The 20,640-nt window shown below is 43.9% G+C and overlaps 2 protein-coding genes across 7 annotated transcripts in view; one reads left to right on the top strand and one right to left on the bottom strand.

The window, feature by feature from the left end:
• LOC114641722 (zona pellucida sperm-binding protein 4-like) overlaps window positions 1-20,640 on the bottom strand; it is a 177,463-nt gene that overhangs the window by 6,203 nt on the left and 150,620 nt on the right. Inside the window, exons 1-13 of one of the 4 annotated variants that reach the window (XM_051927463.1) lie at window positions 18,412-18,619; window positions 18,198-18,319; window positions 18,043-18,115; window positions 17,812-17,976; window positions 17,559-17,737; window positions 17,318-17,415; window positions 17,116-17,243; window positions 16,819-17,008; window positions 16,590-16,737; window positions 16,352-16,427; window positions 16,045-16,167; window positions 15,773-15,895; window positions 15,583-15,670 (exon numbers count right to left, since the gene is read on the bottom strand). In XM_051927463.1, the coding sequence (XP_051783423.1) occupies window positions 15,583-15,670; window positions 15,773-15,895; window positions 16,045-16,167; window positions 16,352-16,427; window positions 16,590-16,737; window positions 16,819-17,008; window positions 17,116-17,243; window positions 17,318-17,415; window positions 17,559-17,737; window positions 17,812-17,976; window positions 18,043-18,115; window positions 18,198-18,319; window positions 18,412-18,562 (1,664 nt within the window). In that variant the 5' untranslated portion in view covers window positions 18,563-18,619. Of the gene's footprint in view, window positions 1-15,582; window positions 15,671-15,772; window positions 15,896-16,044; window positions 16,168-16,351; window positions 16,428-16,589; window positions 16,738-16,818; window positions 17,009-17,115; window positions 17,244-17,317; window positions 17,416-17,558; window positions 17,738-17,811; window positions 17,977-18,042; window positions 18,116-18,197; window positions 18,320-18,411; window positions 18,634-20,640 lie in introns of those variants that run through there. The other 3 variants (XM_051927464.1, XM_051927465.1, XM_051927462.1) reach the window with 3 other exon arrangements.
• LOC114641729 (zona pellucida sperm-binding protein 4-like) overlaps window positions 1-20,640 on the top strand; it is a 290,625-nt gene that overhangs the window by 250,783 nt on the left and 19,202 nt on the right. Inside the window, exon 11 of one of the 3 annotated variants that reach the window (XM_051927501.1) lies at window positions 526-572. The exons of the other annotated variants lie outside the window; for them this stretch is intronic. Coding sequence (XP_051783461.1) covers window positions 526-557 — 32 coding nt within the window. The 3' untranslated portion in view covers window positions 558-572. Of the gene's footprint in view, window positions 1-525; window positions 573-20,640 lie in introns of those variants that run through there. 3 annotated transcript variants of the gene reach the window in all.

Below are 20,640 nucleotides of genomic sequence, written 5' to 3'. Positions count from 1 at the left end.
GAGCTGCCCTGCGAGAAGTGAGTAGCTTAATTCAAATGAATTGACCAGAGATGCTGTGATAAACTGATCCAAATCCTATTATGTGATATCATCTACTGTTAAATTCTCCTCCGTAATTCTACAATTTTTGTTTTTATACTGTATTGAGGATTTGTTCTGTTCTGTGTATTGTATTGACCCCCTTCTTTTTGACACACACAGCACCTAGATAGGGGTCTCTCTTTCAACTGCCTTTCCCGAGGTGTCTTCCATTTTTTCCCTACAAGGGTTTTCTTGTCTTCTTAGAGAGTCGAGGCTGGGGGTCTGTCAAGAGGCAGGGCCTGTTAAAGCACATTGTGACACTTCTTGTGTGATTTTGGGCTACACAAAAATAAATTGTAATGTATTGTATTGTATGTTGACTATCTTAGTAGAACATTTACTCCGTATTTGGAATGCATAGCTTTGTTAAATGCAGAGAGGAGTGGAGGCAGTTTGGCTCCTAATGCCTTAGTTGAACAAACCCTTACTCCCTTCTGCTATCAGGATCTGGCAGAGCTGCAGACAATTTGGCATGAATGACTTCATCCAAGAAGAATGTGCTCCTTCACAGTGGTCCAGTGGTCTTTGAGGCTGATCAGATGCGAAGAATCAGGCTGGAGCAGGAAGGTAACCATCTTGGAGTAGGCCAGAGTTCTACTTCTGGGTTTGGCTGATCCTTTGTCTTCATCCTTCACTGTATGACTTGGAGAGTAATTGTCCTTCGTCTTCATCCCACAGCCCCTTTTCCCACTGGATACCTGGTGCTGGGAGTTGCAGCTGCCATGTTGATGGTGGTGCAGATGTTGGCTGTACTTGCTGTGAGGAAGTTGAACTGGCAAAAAGTGAATCTGAGGATTTAATAAATTTTCTTAGCTACATGAATGGCTTTAGTATTTTTATTTTTTTCTTACTGTGGCAATTTAAAACAACAACTGAGTTAGAGGGTGACATTGAAGAGTGAGCTGCTGCTTTGGGTTTTGGTTTTATACAAAGTGGGATTTCTGGAGTTTGGCCTGCTAACAACTCCTAGGTGGTAGCACCTGCCATCACTGAACACTTGCACTGATCCTTCAATTCCTGTGACAGGTCCTGATGCTCCCAGTGCGTCACACAGGTCATGGAAGTGGGACACCCCTCCAGTCCCATTCTAAGGATTTGCATGGAATTTGACACTCCTTGTTTTACATTCTGAAGTATTGTGCAGTAGAAAATTGGGCGGATTACCCCTAAATATTGAAATATCATATCATTGTCATTTCTTAGTGGACACCTAGTGCTCAAAATGGAGTATCCTGTTAAATTTCACTTTGTCAGTTGGTCAAGTAGATAGATAGATAGGAAAGAATTCACAGTGCATCACATTTTCCACATTTTGTTATGTTACAGCCTTATTCCAAAATGGATTAAATTCATTTTTTTCCTCAGAATTCTACACACAACACCCCATAATGACAACGTGAAAAAAGTCTACTTGAGGTTTTTGTAAATTTATTAAAATTAAAAAAAAATGAGAAAGCACATGTCCATAAGTATAACAGGTGCCTTCTGTTTCCCCTGATCATCCTTGAGATGTTTCTGCAGCTTCATTGGAGTCCACCTGTGGTAAATTCAATTGACTGGACAGGACTTGGAAAGGCACACACCTGTCTATAGAAGGTCCCACAGTTGACAGTTCATGTCAGAGCACAAACCAAGCATGAAGTCAAAGGAATTGTCTGTAGACCTCCGAGACAGGATTGTCTCCCGGAACAAATGTGGGGAAGGTTACAGAAACATTACTGCTGCTTGGAAGGTCCCAGTGAGAAACTTCAAATATAAAATATAAAAGAAAGCAAAAACACTTGTACAAAAATGGTAACGTTTCCATGAACGGTGGGTCTCGGAGACCCCCAACTACTTTGTGCTACTGTAGCACTTATTTGCACTAAGCTACTGAGAAGCGGATTCTGGCACATTTTTCAAGACAACACAAAATGGCCATCTTATTACCTTGAAAGGGAAAGAATTTGAAAATCTGTGACTCGGGGTCTTGGAGACCCCCCCTCCCCCCCCCCCCAATTCATGGATTAGGGTTAAATAATGAATACTGTTAATAATTACACATTGTGACAGAGCAGTGGCACTGCTGCCTCGTAGGGAGTCACATCACTGGTGTTCCCCACCTTTTTATTTTTTTTTACCCCCCTAGTGGGTTTCCATAATGTGCTCCGGTTTCCTTCCAAGGACATGCAGGTCTGGTGGTGCTAAAATGACCCATGTGTGTGTGTGCGCTCGTTTTCACCTTGCAATGTCTTGATGCCTCATCCAGAGTTTGTTTCTGCCTCGCGCCTGATGATTGCTGGAATGGGCACATTCCTGGACTGATGGATGTAATCATTAAACATCCATCACTTCCAGAGATATTGTGGCAAGGTGCCCATGGAATTTAATGGTGGTTTTAGGAATGAGGAGACCCCCCCCCCCCCACACACACACTCAAAACCACGCTCTGAAACTGCTGACAGTCCCACCCAGCTACCCAGATATCATTTCAATTGACTTCTGTGCACTTTTTAAGGAGACCTCCTACAACAGCTGAACTTCATGAAAAGAAATTTAAGGGAATGTCGGAGAAGAGGTTCGAGTTTTATTATTTACTTCAATTTCACTCGCACCAGATCAAAAGTTCACTTTTCTGGTCAAGCTGATTTGCAATGACCTTCATAGCCCAAGTCACCGGGAAAAGCAGAAATGGATCTCAGGCAGAAGAGCAGCACGGTCAAGACAAAACAGCGTCACTACTTTTGTGGACGCCTTTAGCCAAAGCAACTTCCATTGGAGCCATGTGGTGGCCTTATTTCTAGTGTAGAAGTTAATATTTAATGAGGCTTCATATGTAAAGTAGACAAAGCTCATGAAAGGTTAACAGGTCCAGAGGCCCGTTTTTAGTTCCTCACATCACCAGAGCTTGGATTTTTTTTTTTTTTTTTACCTAACTACCCCAATCTTTAGGATAAACTCAGGATTAGGGAATTGTATTGATTGGGTTGAAAACGGAACATCAGACCAGCGTGGCAAGGGGGGGACAGTGTTTTGGACTTCCAGCCTGTGAGACATCCACAAACTATACAATCGAATTCAAGTACAGCTTGTATCGGTCCGGTGCCACCAAGATTCACACTAATCGAGAATATGGGGATTTATTTATTATGATGGTGGAGATTGCAGGGATGCACCCAGCCTTGGCCTGCCATTCACGCACTCACAGAGACAAAAAGCCATCGGAAATAAAAATAGCAAATAATGAATGTATTAACACGAATCATGAAAACAAATGATCCCATCCCAGTTCCTTTATGGTGATGTACAATAAAACATGAAAACCAACCACAACAATAAAACACTCACTCACTATAAAGTCCACGGGGAAACTGCAACGGAAAAAATGTAATGAAGATAGATAATCCAGAGATCAGCACGTCGAAGGGGGGAATGTAAAAAAAAAAAAATAAAGCCCTACCGGTAGTTCCCAAAATGGTGAACTCTGGTTCAGGAGCGCTCCCTTCTTCTCAAGATGTCCATAAATCCCTAGACAGACAGTCCTCAAGTAACAGGCAGACAATCCAGACACCAACCAAGAAACATGCCGGGCCAATATGATTAAGCACAAGTAACCCAACAGAATGCAGACAGACAGGAACGTGAAACACAAAATAATCCTTCCTTTTGGTCATTTTGCCCCCCTCCCCCTTTTTTTAAAAAGCCACACTGACCCCCATTTGATCCCAAAAGCCCCTGCACCTTCATGAATCAGAGTCAATGCAGGGTGTTGCACTTTTAATCTCTAGTAGCACCGTTACAAGCTCATCCAACCACCATTGCTTTATTTAGGCAAAGTACGGCGGCTTATGATTGGCATTGAATTCCAAACCACTCTCTGATGAAACCCCCTAGAGCAGAGGTGGCAAACTCCAAGCCTGGAGGGCCGCAGTGGCTGCAGGTTTTCCTTCTCACCCTTTTCCTAATCAGTGATCAGTGTTCACTGCTACTTAACTCCTTTTACATTCCATTTTAGATAGATTTTCCCTGTTAGAAGAGTTCAGCCCTCTGAATTGATTCCTTTCTTCATTAAAGGACAGCCAAGCAGAAATGAGATGTGAAACAAACTAACAGATAAGCAGCTAAACTGGGGCTTCAAACTCCACTTTCTTAATGAGAATCCAATTCTTGATGTTAATTAACCTCATTATTTAATTCCGTGGCTTGTTGCAGCTCTCATTCTGCCACAGCACACATGTTGAAAACTGTTCTAAGAGCACTGTCAAAATGTTTGGGTGACTTGAGAGAGATCAACCTTACCAAGACCATCATCTCTCTTTAATTTCAGGTATTGTGTAATGGGCACAGGTCATGTGGTGGCTTGTTTTGCTGCCAATTAAAGTATGGGGCCTGAGTCAAATTAAAAGAAGTAACCAGCAGCAGAAACTGTTCAATAATTAAGAAGATGGTAATAATGAAAGCCTGCAGCCCTTGAGGCCTGGATTTCACCACCCCTGCCCTATTGGTTTGTTGTAAGAATGGTAACAAGTTGATCAGTCCACCTTCACTTCTCATACCAGATGGACACGAGAAGTTTAATCTTGGCAGCCCTATTGAGGTAGACATGTGGCCCATTCTCATTACTCCATTTGAAGACCTCATGATGGAAAAGCAAGCTGGACTGAAGACAAGCCAAGACTGGTCTATGGAATCAAATTACACTGCTACTGCAGCTGCAAGGCCATGGTTTACCACCATGCAAATCGCATCTTTAAAGACTTTGGCCAAATTACTCATAAATGTGTGAAGTAACTCCTGCCCGCTTCTTTACTCAAATTGCTACAGCAGGAGCAAGGGAAGGAAGTGGAAATGCTAAAGTACCTGAGAATGGGAAGTACATTAGATAGAGAAAGCAAGGTCACTGTTGGACATTAAATCAAGACGACAAGCTGCAATTCATAACATTGGTCCCCTTGCAGCCAAAGTGACTTTTAAAGGTCACAGTGGTGGGATTTCTTTAATCCACAAGCTCTGGCATGGAGGTTTAACACCTTAACCATTACAAAACACACTGACATCAGGAGCTCTTTGTTCATGAAAAAGATTATACAAACCCACAGGACTGGAGGTACATCCAGTTAACCAATGCGAGAATAAAATGGTGGAGGTCATTGGTATTTGTAATGTGTGATGCTTTCTGGTTCTTAACGAGATTGCATGACCAAGGTTTGAAAGAAAATCATGAAGGTGGTTAGGAGGACCAGGGTATTAGATATTTTATTAAATTGCACGAAGAAATTCACATACTCCAGCAGCAGCCAGATTAAAAAAAAAAAAAAACATTATTAAAGATTGATTGATAACAATGCAGGAAAAAAGACTAACTTTGTATGTTAAATATTATCAATTCCACCCTTGAGGTACAGTCAGTTTGGGGGAGGAACAATCTTCTCAGTCTGGCAGTGGAGCAAGACAGGGACAGCAGTCTGTCACTGAAGCTGCTCTTGTCTGGAGAAGACACGGTTTAGTGGATTCTCCATTATTGATAGTGTGGTCGAAGGTTCGAAACAACAGCAGACAAACACAAATTCAAACAAACAACTTCTTTTATTATTTCTTGATCTTTCTTGGTGAGCAGAGACCCGCTGCAGAATGCTGACAGTCTGTTACTGACAGCATCCACGTCACAGGAGGCCCTTTGCGGTTTTCTAAACCGGCTTTTATTTCCTTTTAAGCACGTACACATAGTTATCTCATTTTTGCACCTTTACAAGTAGCCTTTCCTTAGAAGTGGAATGAACTTCTGCTTTTGCTAACTAGGACAGGGTGCGGTCCCTAGAAAGCTGATCCACCCTTTATTTATTTCTTTTATTAATCTTATGGCTATTTTATATAATTAGGCTCTAATGCTTAATATCCTTAACTTTCCTTCATCACAATCTCAATGCATTTCATATAATTTAACACACAGAACTCTTATACTTGCAAATACAATATACATATACACTTTCTTATATATATTTTTATACACTCAAATACACACAGATAATAATCACCAAGGCGTTTTCTTTAGACTTGTTTACCCAAATATTCATTGCACTAAGGCGTAGTCCCCAAATCTTCTTCCCCTCCCTTGGACTGGGTTAAAAGCCCTCAGCCCAAGATTATTTGTTCAACTTTTATTTAATACATTGATTCACATTTTTATTATTCCACATTCCCCCCTTTTTGAACAAAGAATAGTTCAAACCAAACAATCTTGATCGAGAGTGGTCTGAGAACATGAACTAGATTGGAAAAGAAGATTCATGTGTTCTGTGTGGAGGAAATAGGCTTTAGTCATAGAGGCAGAAAAAAGCTTTTGGATAAAATGACGAATTAATGGAATAAGACAACAGCAAACCAAAAGAATAATAGCTAAAGCAACTAAAAGGGAAACAAAAATGGATTTGAACCATTGGCCCCAAGAGCCAAATGTGGATATAAACCACTCATCAAGAGGGGTATCAATGCCTGAGTTTTCAGCCAATTCCAGGGAGAGAGCAGTCAGACCAGCGAGGGCACGGGTGATAGAGCCATCAGGGGCAGTATTATTTGGAATGTACGTGCAGCAAGCATCTCCAAACATAGCACACACACCACCTTTTTCGGCTAGAAGCATATCTAGTGCTAGGCGATTTTGCCAGGTCATAAGAGAGGTTTTATCTAATTGCTCATGTATTCCTTCAACAGCTTCTTTAGTAAAATTTAGAAAACGCTGTTGGTTGTAATATAAATAATTTATCCAATCCACATTTTTATTTATGGTGATTATGGGAAAAAGAGATTCAAAACCAGCAGCTACTTGATCTCTGGCTTTGAATTTGTTAGGAACAGCTCTAGGCACACCTATTGAGTCAATATACACACCTGGACCATGTAATGAGAAATTTGCAAATGATGTTAAGGATCTGCGAACACGATGGGGATGGGGAGAGGATGGAAGTTGTTGGCCATTTAAAGGAAGGAGACGAAAGGGCATGACCAATTGTATAGGGGTACAGGTACCAGTCCATTCAGGTGGGAGGATGTCCAGTAATTTAGATCTTCGGCACATCCACCAAACATCAGCACGGGCGGTGACGTGGGAGATAAACCAACTAATGGAAATGTTATTGGGAAGAGGGATGAATCAGTAATAGAGTCAAGAGTGCCATTTCTTGCAATGTGAGGCGTGTATCCAGGCAGGCAGTCCTTCGACCTTAACTGCATGTGGTGTAGATAGCAGCACTTGGAATGGTCCCCTCCAACGAGGCTGATGCCAGTGCTTCCTTCGAGTATCTCTAACCAGGATCCAGGTTCCCAGAGGAATCAGGGAGTCCTTTGATGGAGGACTGGTTCTCCAGGCCTGATTAACCTGCTCGTGGACTTCCTTCAGGGAGGCTCGGAGACCTGTAAGACTGGAGAGAAGATCATTGTCCACAGTATGCAGATTGACATTACCAATGACCATGCCAACAGGCATAGGCCGTCCGGTCAGAATTTCGAATGGCGACAGCCCTAATTGTCGGTGTGTCCTCCCTCTTAATCCCATCAAGGCCAGGGGTAAAGCATCTGGCCAGGTTAAATTTGTCTGCTCACAGATTTTTGCCAGTTTAGATTTTAGGGTGCCGTTGCACCTCTCTACAATACCTCCACTTTGGGGATGGTACTTGCAGTAATGATGTACATTTATCTGGAGCCAAGTGGTCAATTCATTTATTACAGAGTTCACAAAATGACTACCATTATCAGTCTGCAATTTTTGTGGTATTCCCCATCTTGGAATGATTTCTTTTATTAAGGCTTTTGCCACAGTTTTGGCATCTGCATGTTTGGAAGGGAAAGCTTCCACCCATCGGGAGAACACATCAACAATTACCAAACAGTATCGGTACCCTTTTGATGGTGTCAGTTCAATGAAGTCCATTTGGAGATGTTCGAATGGACCCATTGGGTTAGGTGTGACGGCGGGACTTACCTGGGTACCCTTTCCTACATTAAATTTTTGACAGAATGCACAGCGTCTGCAGAATTGCTCTGCATATGTAGAGAAGCCTACAGCTTCCCAATGTCTCTCGACATCTTGAACCATTGCATCCTTTCCAGCGTGGTCCAGGCCATGTGCGACTTTTGCCATACCTGGAAAAGAAGCCTTTGGGAGGAAAGGTTTGTTATTTTGCTTATGGGTCCAGACCCCATCAGAGAGGGATCCTTCTTTGAACCATTTTCTCTTTTCTCTGTCCGTGGCTGCGCTCTGTAAAGAGATAATTTGATTATCGGGGTCTTTGTCATCTTTCTGTAAAAATAAAGAGATTGGTGTGTTATTATAAGCAGCCTGTTTAGCAAAGTGATTAGCTAATTCGTTTCCTTTGCTAACAGGGTCCTGTTTCCCAGTATGGGCCTGGCATTTCACTATTGCCAGTTTTGATGGTTTGGTTATGGCTTCTAAGAGGGATTCTACTAATTTTTGGTGTTGGATAGGTTTGCCAGTACTGGTCTTAAATCCCCTCAATTTCCATAATGCTCCATGATCATGGCAGACTCCAAAGGCATACCTGGAATCAGTATAGATTGTTATGACTTTTCCTTCTGACAAGCTCGGGTAAGAGCTATTAATTCAGCTGCTTGTGCACTAAAACTTGAAGAAATTCGGTTTGCTTCCAGCAGGTGGTCACCTTTGACCACTGCATAGCTGGTTGAGGGTGTTCCATTTTCCAATCGTAAGGAACATTCATCCACAAAAATTATCTCCCCAATTTCTAAGGGTGTTTCCTGCAGGTCTGGTCTGGGTTTTAAGACTTTAGTTATTTCGTCATGACAGTTGTGGGGTTCCTCCTCTTCTTCAGTTGGAAGAAGAGTAGCTGGATTTAAGGTGGTGCACCTTTCAATTGTGACATTTGACAGGGTACAGAGTACATTTTGATAGTGTATTGCCCTAGCAGTAGTGAGATGTGAGGTTTTAGCCTGTACTAAAATGGAGTGTACGGCGTGAGGCACCTTTACTGTTAGGGGGCTCATGAGCACTATATCTGTACTGGCTAGCACAGCTTCTGTTGTGGCTGCTACTGCTCTGAGACAAGTTGGAAGTCCTGTAGCCACTGGATCCAATTTTTTTCGAAAAATAGGCTATTGGCCTTTGTTTGTCCCCGTGCAATTGTGTTAGAACTGCATTCATGTATCCCCCCTTTTCGTCCACGAACAAAGTGAATGGACGAGAATAGTCAGGGAGACCCAAAGCTGGGGCAGAAATCAGTGCACTCTTGAAATCACTAAGAGCCTTCTCAGCCTGCTCATTCCACTGTATGCGACCAGAAAGAGGAAGGTCAGCAGTGTTAGCTAGATTTTGTAAAGGCTGTGCTCTTTCAGAGAAATTTAAAATCCATTGTCGACAATAACCTAAAATGCCCAATACAGACATAACCTGTTGTTTTGTGACCGGTCTGGGAAGGTTTTGGATGGTGGTTATGCGGTCTTTTGACAGAGCTCTGGTACCACACGTGATGTCATGACCCAAGTACTTGACAGTGGTCTGAACTAACTGCAGTTTGGTCTTAGAGACCTTGTGCCCATTTTCAGCAAGATACTTGAGCAGTGATTCTGTATCTTGTGTGCATGCTTTCTCTGTTTCGCTACAGAGTAATAAATCATCGACGTACTGTATCAATGCACTTTCCCTGTCAGGCCAGAAGCCTTCCAGGTTCTGAGCAAGCGCTTGGCCATATACACAAGGAGCCTCTGTATAACCTTGTGGCATAACGGTCCATGTCCAACGGCGGTTTTGTAAAGTAAAAGCAAACCAAAACTGAGAATCAGGATGTACAGGAATAGGAAAGAAAGCATTTGCTAAGTCAATTACTGAGAAGTAACGAGCTGTTGCAGGAATTGTAGAAAGTATAGTGGAAGGATTAGGGACAATCGGTGCCCTAGGAAAAATAGCAGAATTAACTTGTCGGAGATCTTGGACAAAGCGCCAAGAGCCATCAGCTTTCTTTACTGGTAGAATAGGAGAGTTTACAGGAGAATATTTGATAGGAATTATAGCCCCCCTTTCAACAAGCTCTTTATGCACAGCTGCAATTCCCAGTTCGGCCTCGGGAGAAAAAGAGGATATTGCGCACGGCGAGGACGGAAGGATGATTTTGGAAAAACAACCAGAGGTTCACAATTTGTGATCCTGCCAAAATCGTTTTTTCCCCTGAGACCATAGGGTGTCAGGAATTGAAGAAAGCCATGGGAAAAAATCAGTTTGTAGAGAGCATAGAGAAACAGATGGTTGACAGAGGGAACGAACGACCGGCAGGTCAATTTGGATTAACACCTTTGTTATCAGATGGTCTGGAGTGTCAAAAATGCCTGGAGCGACGTATAGCCAATCAGTCCTATTTAGACATTGCTCGACCCATTCCCCAAGTTCGACCCATCGAACGGTGTTAGATTTGGCCAAAGACATATGGGGGACTGAACCCCCTAAATAGAAAATGCTTTGTGAATATGTGAGGTGAACTGAAGCAGCAGCTTTAGCAGATGAAATAAAAATGCAAGGAATATGAAGGGTCTCAGGGCAAATACCTGAAGAGAGAAAAGATTCTAACCAAGGTGTGTCTACTTCAGTGGGGAAATATTGGGCAGTACAGTGTAGGGTGTCGGGGACCTGTAAGTGGGGATAAAGGCATGAGGGAAAAGAGTGCAGGGCTTTAAGGAGAAGAGTGTGTGGGGAGATGTCTGGGGTCCAGGCTGCAAAAGAGGGTTTGGGGTGTGGGGAGATTTGGCACAGGAGCTTAGGAGTGGAGCAGTAAAATCCTTGTTCTGTCAGTGAGATTGAGACTGACAGTTTAGTCATGAGGTCTCTTCCTAGTAGATTGACAGGGCACAGATGATTTAACAGGAAGCGATGAGTTAATGAAGAGCGGTCCGTGCTGAGTTGCACTTTCAGAGGTTTTGAAACTAGTAAAGTGTGTGGCTGTCCTGAAGCAGTGAGAATTCTTACAGTGTCCTTCGAGGCAGGAACCTCCAGCAGTGACAAAGTGGAGCGTGTGGCCCCCGTGTCCACAAGAAAGACAGTTTCCTTGCCATTTACTATCAAAGTCAGTAAAGGATCTGTGTCAGCATGACGGGTAAGCAGAGGAAACTGAAAGGAATGGCTGGGGGTTCCTGTCATTTCCTAGGACCACGGAATGTCATTAGGCTCAGGGGGAGGAGGTGGTGGTGGTGGGGGGCGCTTGCTTGGGCAGTCCCATCTGAAGTGTCCAAATTCACCGCAGCCGTAACAAGCATATGACACTGGTGTTTGCTCCAAAGGGTTGGGCATCTGAGTGAAGGGATTGTCAGGGTTGGAAGACGGGAACCCCCGTCCCCTTCCACGCCCTCTGGAAAAGTTGCCACGTCCACGGCCTTGGAACCCTCTGCCCCTGCTCGTTCCCCCTGTGTAATATTGTAGTTGTGCTGCAAGAAGCTTAGTTTGTGTATCAGACTCTTTTAGCCTTGTCTGTTTCTCAGCATGCTCTGCATGACGTTTCACTTCCTCAAAAGCAGCACTTTCCCAGCCTATGCAGGACGTGCGGACTTTGCTTTGAATGTCATTTCTCAGTCCCGAAACAAAAGGGGGAACGGCAGCGCGAGTCCGATCACCAACATTTTCTAAGCCTTAATGTTTAGCCATAAGGTCTTGTATTCGGTGTGCCCACTCATCGACTGTCTCGTCTCTCTTTTGCTTGGCAGCTGAGATAAGGGACCAGTCTGTGCCTTTCTTATATTTCTCTGCAATAGTTTGTTTCAGCGCGTCCCATTGGGATACAAATTGGATTTCTTGGCCCCCACCACGGTTAAGGCTTTGATCCCAAGCCCAAGGCTGTCCATCCCTCAACCCCCGACTCACAGTTGTCCATGTGGTATCTAGTTTTCGTCGCAGCACTTGTGTCCACTCTGCAGCATTGGGTTTGTACATATCATCTAGCTGTTGGAGGTAGTCCACAAATTTTAACCCTCCAACCCCCTTAGGGTCGGGCAGTTCGGACACCATATCTTTTAATTCTTGAATGTCCCAATTACGATGAATCATCACAGTAGTGGGGTTATTGGGCCCTGCAGCCTGGGTGTGGTCATGACGGGGATTAGGGACCTCAATTAGGGGGCATGAGAATGTCAGGCCGGGAGGTTTTTGGGGTTTTGGGGAGATGAAGGTGAATCCAGAGGCCGGGGCCGGTCGAGAAGTCTGGCTTCTAGTTCGTTGGGAGATTGATCCGAACACTGATGTCCGGACCCGGAGTCTGGATCACCATCATCAGGATTTAAGTGAGAGGATGAGTCATAATGATATTGTTCATCAAAGAACCCTGCTCCGGATGGTTCATCAGCTACCTGGGGTGCTTGGGGTGCAGTGGGGGCAGGAAGTGAAGGGGTAGGTGGGGGTGAATAAATTACGGGGTATAGGGGGTCCTTCTTTTCTGTTTTCTTTCTTTTGTGCTCGGGATTGGGCTCTGCTTCTATATTAGTCTTTTGTAAAGCTAACAACATTTCTTCCTTCTCTTTCCGGGTCTTAATTTCAGCAGTGAGCAATTCATTACGCTTTTGGGCTGCCTCTAAGGTTTTATCCTTTATCACTAGTTCCCACCTATCAAACATATCCATCCAGTAAGGACCCTTATTACAACATCCTTGAGTGTTTCTACATAAAATTCTTATTTCTTGTATTTCTGAAATATCCCCAGTTCCCGCAACTGGCCATCTACCACCGCTTTGTTTATTCCATGTTTTTACAGGCTTTCTTAAAAGCAAACCCAGTTTTCTTTTCTATCAGTTTCCTGGGTGAACCTCCTTTCGGACCCGAGTGAGAACTAGAGCCCGATGCATTTTCCAAAAATAGTCCTTCCAACAGAGACTTTTGATTTCCTGAGGAAACCTTCTTGACCGGTTTACTATTTTGCTTTCTCATAACTAAATAGCACTGGACATCAGAAGAATAGATCAGCCCTCGCGACGTTCCGTCTCCAGTCCCTTCCGCTCCCGGATCAGCACTCTTGTGGTTTCGTGGCTTTAGCGGACTGACAGTCTGTTCAGCACGGAGTCCGGGCCTTTCGACAGGTTAATGCCGATCCCTTCATCAAGTGCCTCCCAGCTGGTAACCGCTCTTGGTGTCCACCACAGATCAACCCGTAGGAGCAGGAATATGACCAGACATTGGAGACAGAAACTCGCCCTCCCACACAGTGTTTTTCCCAGATACTCAATATATATTCTACTCGTCTCACTACCTTTCCTCTATATCTAGGAGTGTGCCACTCACCCCTTTCTATTCCACTTCACAGGGAGTAACTTACTAACGTTCTCAGCACCTTACACTGTCCCCGAGGGACCAAAGTATTATTCTCTGCTTTCCAGTTTGCTATCTGTTAAGTGATACAGTATTTCATTAGTCAATTTTCTTTTCCATAAACCCGGTCAAATCCCTGAGCTAGGTCATTTACTCAATCGGATTCCCTCGGTCTACTCACCAAGAAGTTCTTGTCCTGCTAGGGAAATCCCAGTTGGTTCGACCTTCGCATTCGATTGGAGGAGGCCAGAGACCCCCCACACAGGATGCGCCCGAGGCAGGCCAGTCCTAACTTTTTCCGGAGCTGGTCCTTCCCGATTCAGCTGTTAATCGGTCCTCTTAGACGATCCAGCCCGAGGAGTCAGCTGTCCGTCACCGATCAGGGTCACGGCCCCAGAAAACTGTGGTCGAAGGTTCGAAACAACAGCAGACAAACAAATTCAAACAAACAACTTATTATTTCTTGATCTTTCTTGGTGAGCAGAGACCCGCTGCAGAATGCTGACAGTCTGTCACTGACAGCATCCACGTCACAGGAGGCCCTTTGCGGTTTTCCAAACCGGCTTTTATTTCCCTTTAAGCACGTACACATAGTTCTCATTTTTGCACCTTTACAAGTAGCCTTTCCTTAGAAGTGGAATGAACTTCTGCTTTTGCTACTAGGACAGGGTGCGGTCCCTAGAAAGCTGATCTACCCTTTATTTCTTTTATTAATCTTATGGCTATTTTATATAATTAGGCTCTAATGCTTAATATCCTTAACTTTCCTTCATCACAATCTCAATGCATTTCATATAATTTAACACACAGAACTCTTATACTTGCAAATATACACTTTTATATATATTTTTATACACTCAAATACACACAGATAATAATCACCAAGGCGTTTTCTTTAGACTTGTTTACCCAAATATTCATTGCACTAAGGCGTAGTCCCCAAATCTTCTTCCCATCCCTTGGACTGGGTTAAAAGCCCTCAGCCCAAGATTATTTGTTCAACTTAATACATTGATTCACATTTTTATTATTCCACAATAGGAGCCTTCCGAGTGCCTGCTCTGCCACAGATGTCAAGCTCCATGCCAAGAATAGAGCCTTCCTTCCTCACCCGTTTGTCAAGGCACGAGGCGTCCTTTATGCTGCCTCCCCAGCACACCACAACCGTCTGATAAAACACCTACAGCATCTTATTGAAGATGTTGAAGGACACCAGCCTTTTAAGGAAGGATAAGCAGCTCTGTCCTTTTACACAGAGCACAGTATTGGCAGTCCAGTCTAAGTTAACATTCAGCTGCACTCCCAGGTATTTATAGGTCTGCACACAGTCACCTCGGATGATCACGGGGTCCAGGAGGCGTCTGGTCCTCCTAAAATTCACCACCAGCTCCTTGGTTTTGCTGGTGTCCAGGTGGTTTGAGTCACACCCATTAAAGTCATTGATTAGGTCCCTATACTATTAAAAAGGAAGGCTGAGGATATCCAATCTAGGAAACCACCACCACATGCATGTCAAGAATTAAATGAAGTAATGTGGTGGATGAGTTAAGTACCAGACAAAGGGGATTAACAAATTTAAAGTTACTCCAGTGGGGAACAGAAGAGGAAAAAAAAAAAAAAAAAAAAAAAATTGAGTAATGCACATTTAACAGGATAAACCATATAAGCAAGGGATAAAATTGGAAGAGATCCAGGAGAAATAAACCCTAGACCAGTTAAGTTTCCCTATGAATAGCAAAATTATGCCACATATGGCAACATGTGCCCCTTTGTTACTTCATGCCCACTACCAGTTTGAAAACAGCTGCCCTAGACAACTGCATGAAGTCAAGCAACCTACCCTGAAGGCAGAGGTACGAGAGCGGGGATCAGAGGTTCACATACAGGAGATGTTGAAAGCCCCCCTCCCCCCCACATTAGTATTGCAAACTTACAACTTTGCATGTAGGACGTCTACATGTGACCAGTTACAACAAAGTACGTAAAACAAGCTCCCCCACAGGTCATCTACAACTTCCAAGCAACAACTCCTAAACAATTCCTTCAGTGTGCCAAAGTGTGGACTACCCCTCCAAACATCTGAATGGTATGAAGTCAAAAAAAACTCCAAAGCATAACCACCCATCTACTCCCGCACCGGAGCAATAACACTCAAATTTTATACCCCAAAAAGGTTTATTTAAAATTTCAGATTAACTTTTTGACTGTTCAACCTCCTCACAGCAACTACAGCCAAAATCAGGACCATCATCAGCATGGCAACTGCAACTCCCAGCACCAGGTATCCAGTAGGAAAAGGGGCTGTGAGAGGAAGACCAAGGACATTTACTCTCCAAGCCATTCAGTGAAGGATGAATACCTCAGATATCTGGCCTACTCCAGTAGGAGGATCAAGATGGTTACCTTCATGCTTCAGCCTGGATGTTTGCACCTGGTCAGCCTCCATGATGACAGGACCACTGTGAAGGAGCACATTCTTCCTGGATGAATGTATTTGTGCCAACTTGTCTGCAGCTCTGCCCGATCCTGAAAGCAGATGGGGTCAAGTGTCTGAAGCTAAAATGAGCCCCCTTTGTAGGGCAGCCAACCAGACTTGCCCCACAAGTTCTTAAACCCCACTCTACAAAAACAAGCAGAACTCTGGCCTACTCCAGTAAGAGAAACAAGATGGTTACCTTGCTGCTGGAGTCTGGAAGTTAGCACCTGGTCAGCCTCAAGGACAACAGGACCACTGTGAAGGAGCACATTCTTCCTGGATGAAGCAATTCGTGCCAACTTGTCTGCAGCTCTGCCAGATCCTAAAAGAATGTGGGGAGAAGAGGGTTACTTCAAAAACCACCTTCGGAGCATAAATTGAGAAACCCAAATGCTTCTAGTCATCTAACTCGACATGTTAGAAATCTATTCATTCCAAATATGAAGTCAATGTTCCACAAAGATAACCAGCATCACTGGTCTGTTAGTTTGAAGCAGGCTACGCACTTCTTGCAGGGCAGCTCCGAGTACAGGGGTCTGTGGCAGAGGGATAGCAGGCAGCAGCAACACAGTAGATGAAGATCTACAGAGAAAAAAAAAAAGACAATGGTGAAGCCACACAATCAATCATAGCCGCAGAAGTCAAGAGTCCTTGCCCCGTGGATACCCAAAACTAGAGCCCACCACAGTATTACTTCATGTTAGGCCATAGGTGCCTCAAAGCAGCACAAGACAGTATTTCTACCTTTTCAGCCAAGGCTTGCTGAGCTACAGGATCCACAAAAGCAAACATCTCAAACACAAATCTCTTGTAATGACTTGGGTAGGCCACTCCAGATGTACTGTCCACAGTCACCAAGCTGGTCAAGTAGTTGTCACCTGTGTATGGGCACCTGGGACAAGCAGACCCCCTAGTTAGCACTAAACAGCCAAAACTATCCCAACACCACCCGCACATGAGGAGGAGCACCTACCCATTAACCAGAAGGCTCCACTGGGGCTGGCTGGAAGCAGAAGGTCCTGGGGTGACCCAGCAGTCCCCAAGAGTCAGAACAAGATTAGGGTCAGTCCTGTTCACGATGTGCACTTCCACAGCCACAGGATCCCTCAGAGTTTTGGCCACTGGGTAGTCAGCATCCACATAGTAGGAGCCATAGGTGGGATCTGACCATGGAAAAGGGGGGGCATTAACATCTAAGCTACAAATCCAGATTTGTAAGAGAAATTGCTTCATTTCTTCAAATGAAATGAGCCACCACCTCCTACAGTACCTCTTGCAATGACCAATTCCAGGTCAAATGGCCCTTGCTCTACTACTGGAAGAGGTGGTGCCACAGTATACACCTCAGCCTCCACTTGCACATTCTGGCTTCCAGAGTAGGTGCACTGGAAGAACAACCTGAGAAGGGAAATACCACATCATAGCAGGTAGAGCACATTTAGGGTTAGAGGAAGCAGGTTCAGAAGCCTTACTTGTAGACACTGTCCCTGGTGATGGAGCCCTCTGGACCACTCCTCACAGTGATGGCAGCAGACATGGTGTTCTGATAAGTCACATTGCCACCAGCCAGCTGAAAACAGGAACTTTACAATTACTGCTGACCAGGAAGTTAGTACAGGATTTGGGGGGTTACATTTAAATACCCAGCACTCAAGATCACATAAGTAGCAGGAGAGCCCCCTGCTCCTATATATCCCCCAGATGGAGTCTCACCTGAACTGTGCTGCCACAGGCACTGACTGGAAACTGGTACACAACAAAGCTGGAAAGGCTGGTCACAGGGCTGCAACTGCTGTCCACCAACTGGATGGACCCAAGATCCAGAGGAGGAAGGGTCACATTCTCCGACACCACCACCACAAACTGGCCATCCAGGGTGCACTGCACAGTCACTGGCCAAAGCAAACAAGCATGAATATCCAGTAGCAGCCACCTTTGCTCACTCACACCCCTTCAAACCACTCACCATCATTGGCATAGTAGCATGGACTGGTGCTGCTGCTCGAATCATAGCAACAGTTGTTGGCTTCACAATCTGCTGGATTGATAGATGAAGACCCTCCACAAGGGAGCTTCTCACTGTCAGTAACTGTGCATCTCTCATTAACAATGACTTTAACAGCTCGCCAATCTGTGAAAGATTCTATTTAGAAGATGGGAGAGACACTCCAGGCGCTAATCTAGAAAAGTAGTATACCTGGCTTAGGGCATGTGAAGGTTTTTACATTTGATCTTGATCCAACGGCAATGGTCATTACATACTGGGAGCCCTAAAGAGAACAGGAGAGGCACAAACCAGCCGTTGGTGGTTTTTAATCAAGCTGTTTATCCTGAAGTGCCGGCGCTACTCACCTGCTCGGCTACATAACCGTACGGAGAAGAAAAGGGCACCGTTAGTGTGGTGCGACCAGACTGTCCACGGAGAACGATTGCTGGGAGATCTTTGGTCACCTTTACCAGTCCGGCTCTCGTCTCTAAAGAAATGGAAAAAAAAAAGAGGGGACGACATTTAGTTAAATAAGCAGGTACGGACAAGTCCCAGTGATTGAAGACACGGCGCACTCACTCTGGATAAAAACGGTCGGAGAGCCTTCAAATGACAGCGTCATCGTCTCCTCATCACATTTCTTAGTCACGCGGACATCCCCGAAGACAAACTGAGCGCCCGACACGCAAACGACCAGCCAGAAAAGACACCAACAATCTAAACGCGCCATGCTGTAAATGCGCCCAACAGGAACACCACATGAACAAGAGAGCGCGCGCGCGGGTTTAAATTATCTGTGGCGGCGGCGCGTGCACGTGACACGTTAGTGAGAAGGCGCGAGAATGGAGCGCGGGAAATGGGCGGCAGTCCTTTAGCTCGTGTGAGTTTATTGAGCAATCAGCACGTCACAGCATCGGACTGATCCGTCTAATCGTAGACCGTGCAGAAGTGTCTGCTCTGCGGGGCGACGTGTCTGTTCATTTAATGACCTCCATCAGGAAACATCAAGGAAGATGAGAAACGTGACAAGTACGTGTATTTATAGAGAGGGACTTTGTAAAAAAGAAGATTTGGGAATAATTCGTTATGTATAATGATGGGGAAATGAAGCCTCGTGAAGCTTTGAGGCTTTCTTTCTATTTGTGCTGAAAACGATTCGAAGCCTCACCTCCAGTATGAACACCGACATCTGGTGGTTAACTGAGGTCAAGGCAAGAAATCAATAGTGCAAGTGAAGCGACCTTCGGTGTTTCAGCCTCATGTCACCATAAGGTCAGAAAAGTCTGTGTTCATTTTATTCTGCTTATGGTACTTGTCCATTAATTTAACTTTTATACGTCGTTTTCCGCTGTTAGTCACCATCTGTCACCAAAGCTCTCCAAATTTCTCTGTCCTCACAACCCAACATTGTCGAATGAGAATGATGCATTCACTGAAAAAAATAACTTGTTGAATAAACTTTAAAAAATTATGGCAATCAATTGCATTCACCTTTTTAAGTTCTTTCAACTAACACTACTTTTAAGTAAATTCTACAATGGTATTAATGTAAATTTAACATTGCTTTTTGAGTTGAGTGAAAATAAAAATGTGATAAGAATTTTTTGGATTAACTAACATTTTCATTTACAAAATTATTACTTTTTTAAGTTGAAACAACTAGTGTTCATAATTTAACCCTACTCAAATGGTGTATGTATAAGTTACACAAGATTTTAATTGGAATAAACTTAAAAAGGTTTACGCAATCGATTGCCATAATTTTTTTGAGTAAGCGTAACTCAATATTCTTACCTTTTCAAACAGAAGTCATAAAAGTGGAAAAAAGCACAAAAAGCACAAGAGTATAGTTTTTGTATTTTAATGTATAAAACATTATTACAATATTTTTCTTTACAAATATCAGTAATTACAATGTAGATTTTATTTTACCTTTATTTTCTCTTCTCAAATGCCTACAGCCATCCTATGGGCTCATTAACACTGACATTTACTTTACAAATTGTTCATTTCCTTCTAAATGTTTGCTAGTCACAGTATGTAACTTTTACAAAATAAGGTTAACTGTGAAGCTGTAAACTTAATAACCTTAACAAAATCTTGTGTAAAGTAGGGCCATCCATCCATTATCCAACTCTCTATATCCTAACTACAGGGTTATGGGGGCCTGCTGGAGCCAATCCCAGCCAACATATGGAGCAAGGCAGGAACAAACCCCGGGCATGTTGCCAGCCCACCGCAGGACACACACACACACACACACCAAGCACAATTTAGGATCGCCAATGCAGCTAAGCTGCATGTCTTTGGACTCTGGGAGGAAACCAGAGCACCCAGAGGAAACCCACACAGACACGGGGAGAACATGCAAAATCCATGCAGGGAGGACCTGGGAAGCGAACCCAGGTCTCCTAACTGTGAGGCAGCAGCACTACTGCTGTGCCACCCACCTTAACAAATTCTTATGTAAAATAGGGCCTCTATATTGGTAGGTAAATACAAAAAAAAAATCCAGTAAACAATGCTTTTTTTGACTGAAATATGGTCATACCCTGTATATACAAAACAATATGGTCTTCTAATATTGCAGTAAATAAAGTTGATGCAAAAAATAAAGCACTAACATTAGCACATTAACCTGTTTTTTAAAGAAAGAACTTTTGAGCTACGTTTGAGACCATTAAATTCCAAAAATAATTTTTGGAATACTTCTAAAGTATATCTGAGCTCTGCGGTGGGTTGGCGCCCTGTCTGGCATTAGTCTCTGCCTTGCACCCTGTGTTGGCTGGGATTGGCTCCAGCAGACCC

Source organism: Erpetoichthys calabaricus, chromosome 5, assembly GCF_900747795.2.
Source record: "Erpetoichthys calabaricus chromosome 5, fErpCal1.3, whole genome shotgun sequence".
Taxonomy (NCBI): domain Eukaryota; kingdom Metazoa; phylum Chordata; class Cladistia; order Polypteriformes; family Polypteridae; genus Erpetoichthys; species Erpetoichthys calabaricus.
Note: the sequence above shows the minus strand (reverse complement) of the source record. Positions and strands in the feature narration are given on the sequence as shown.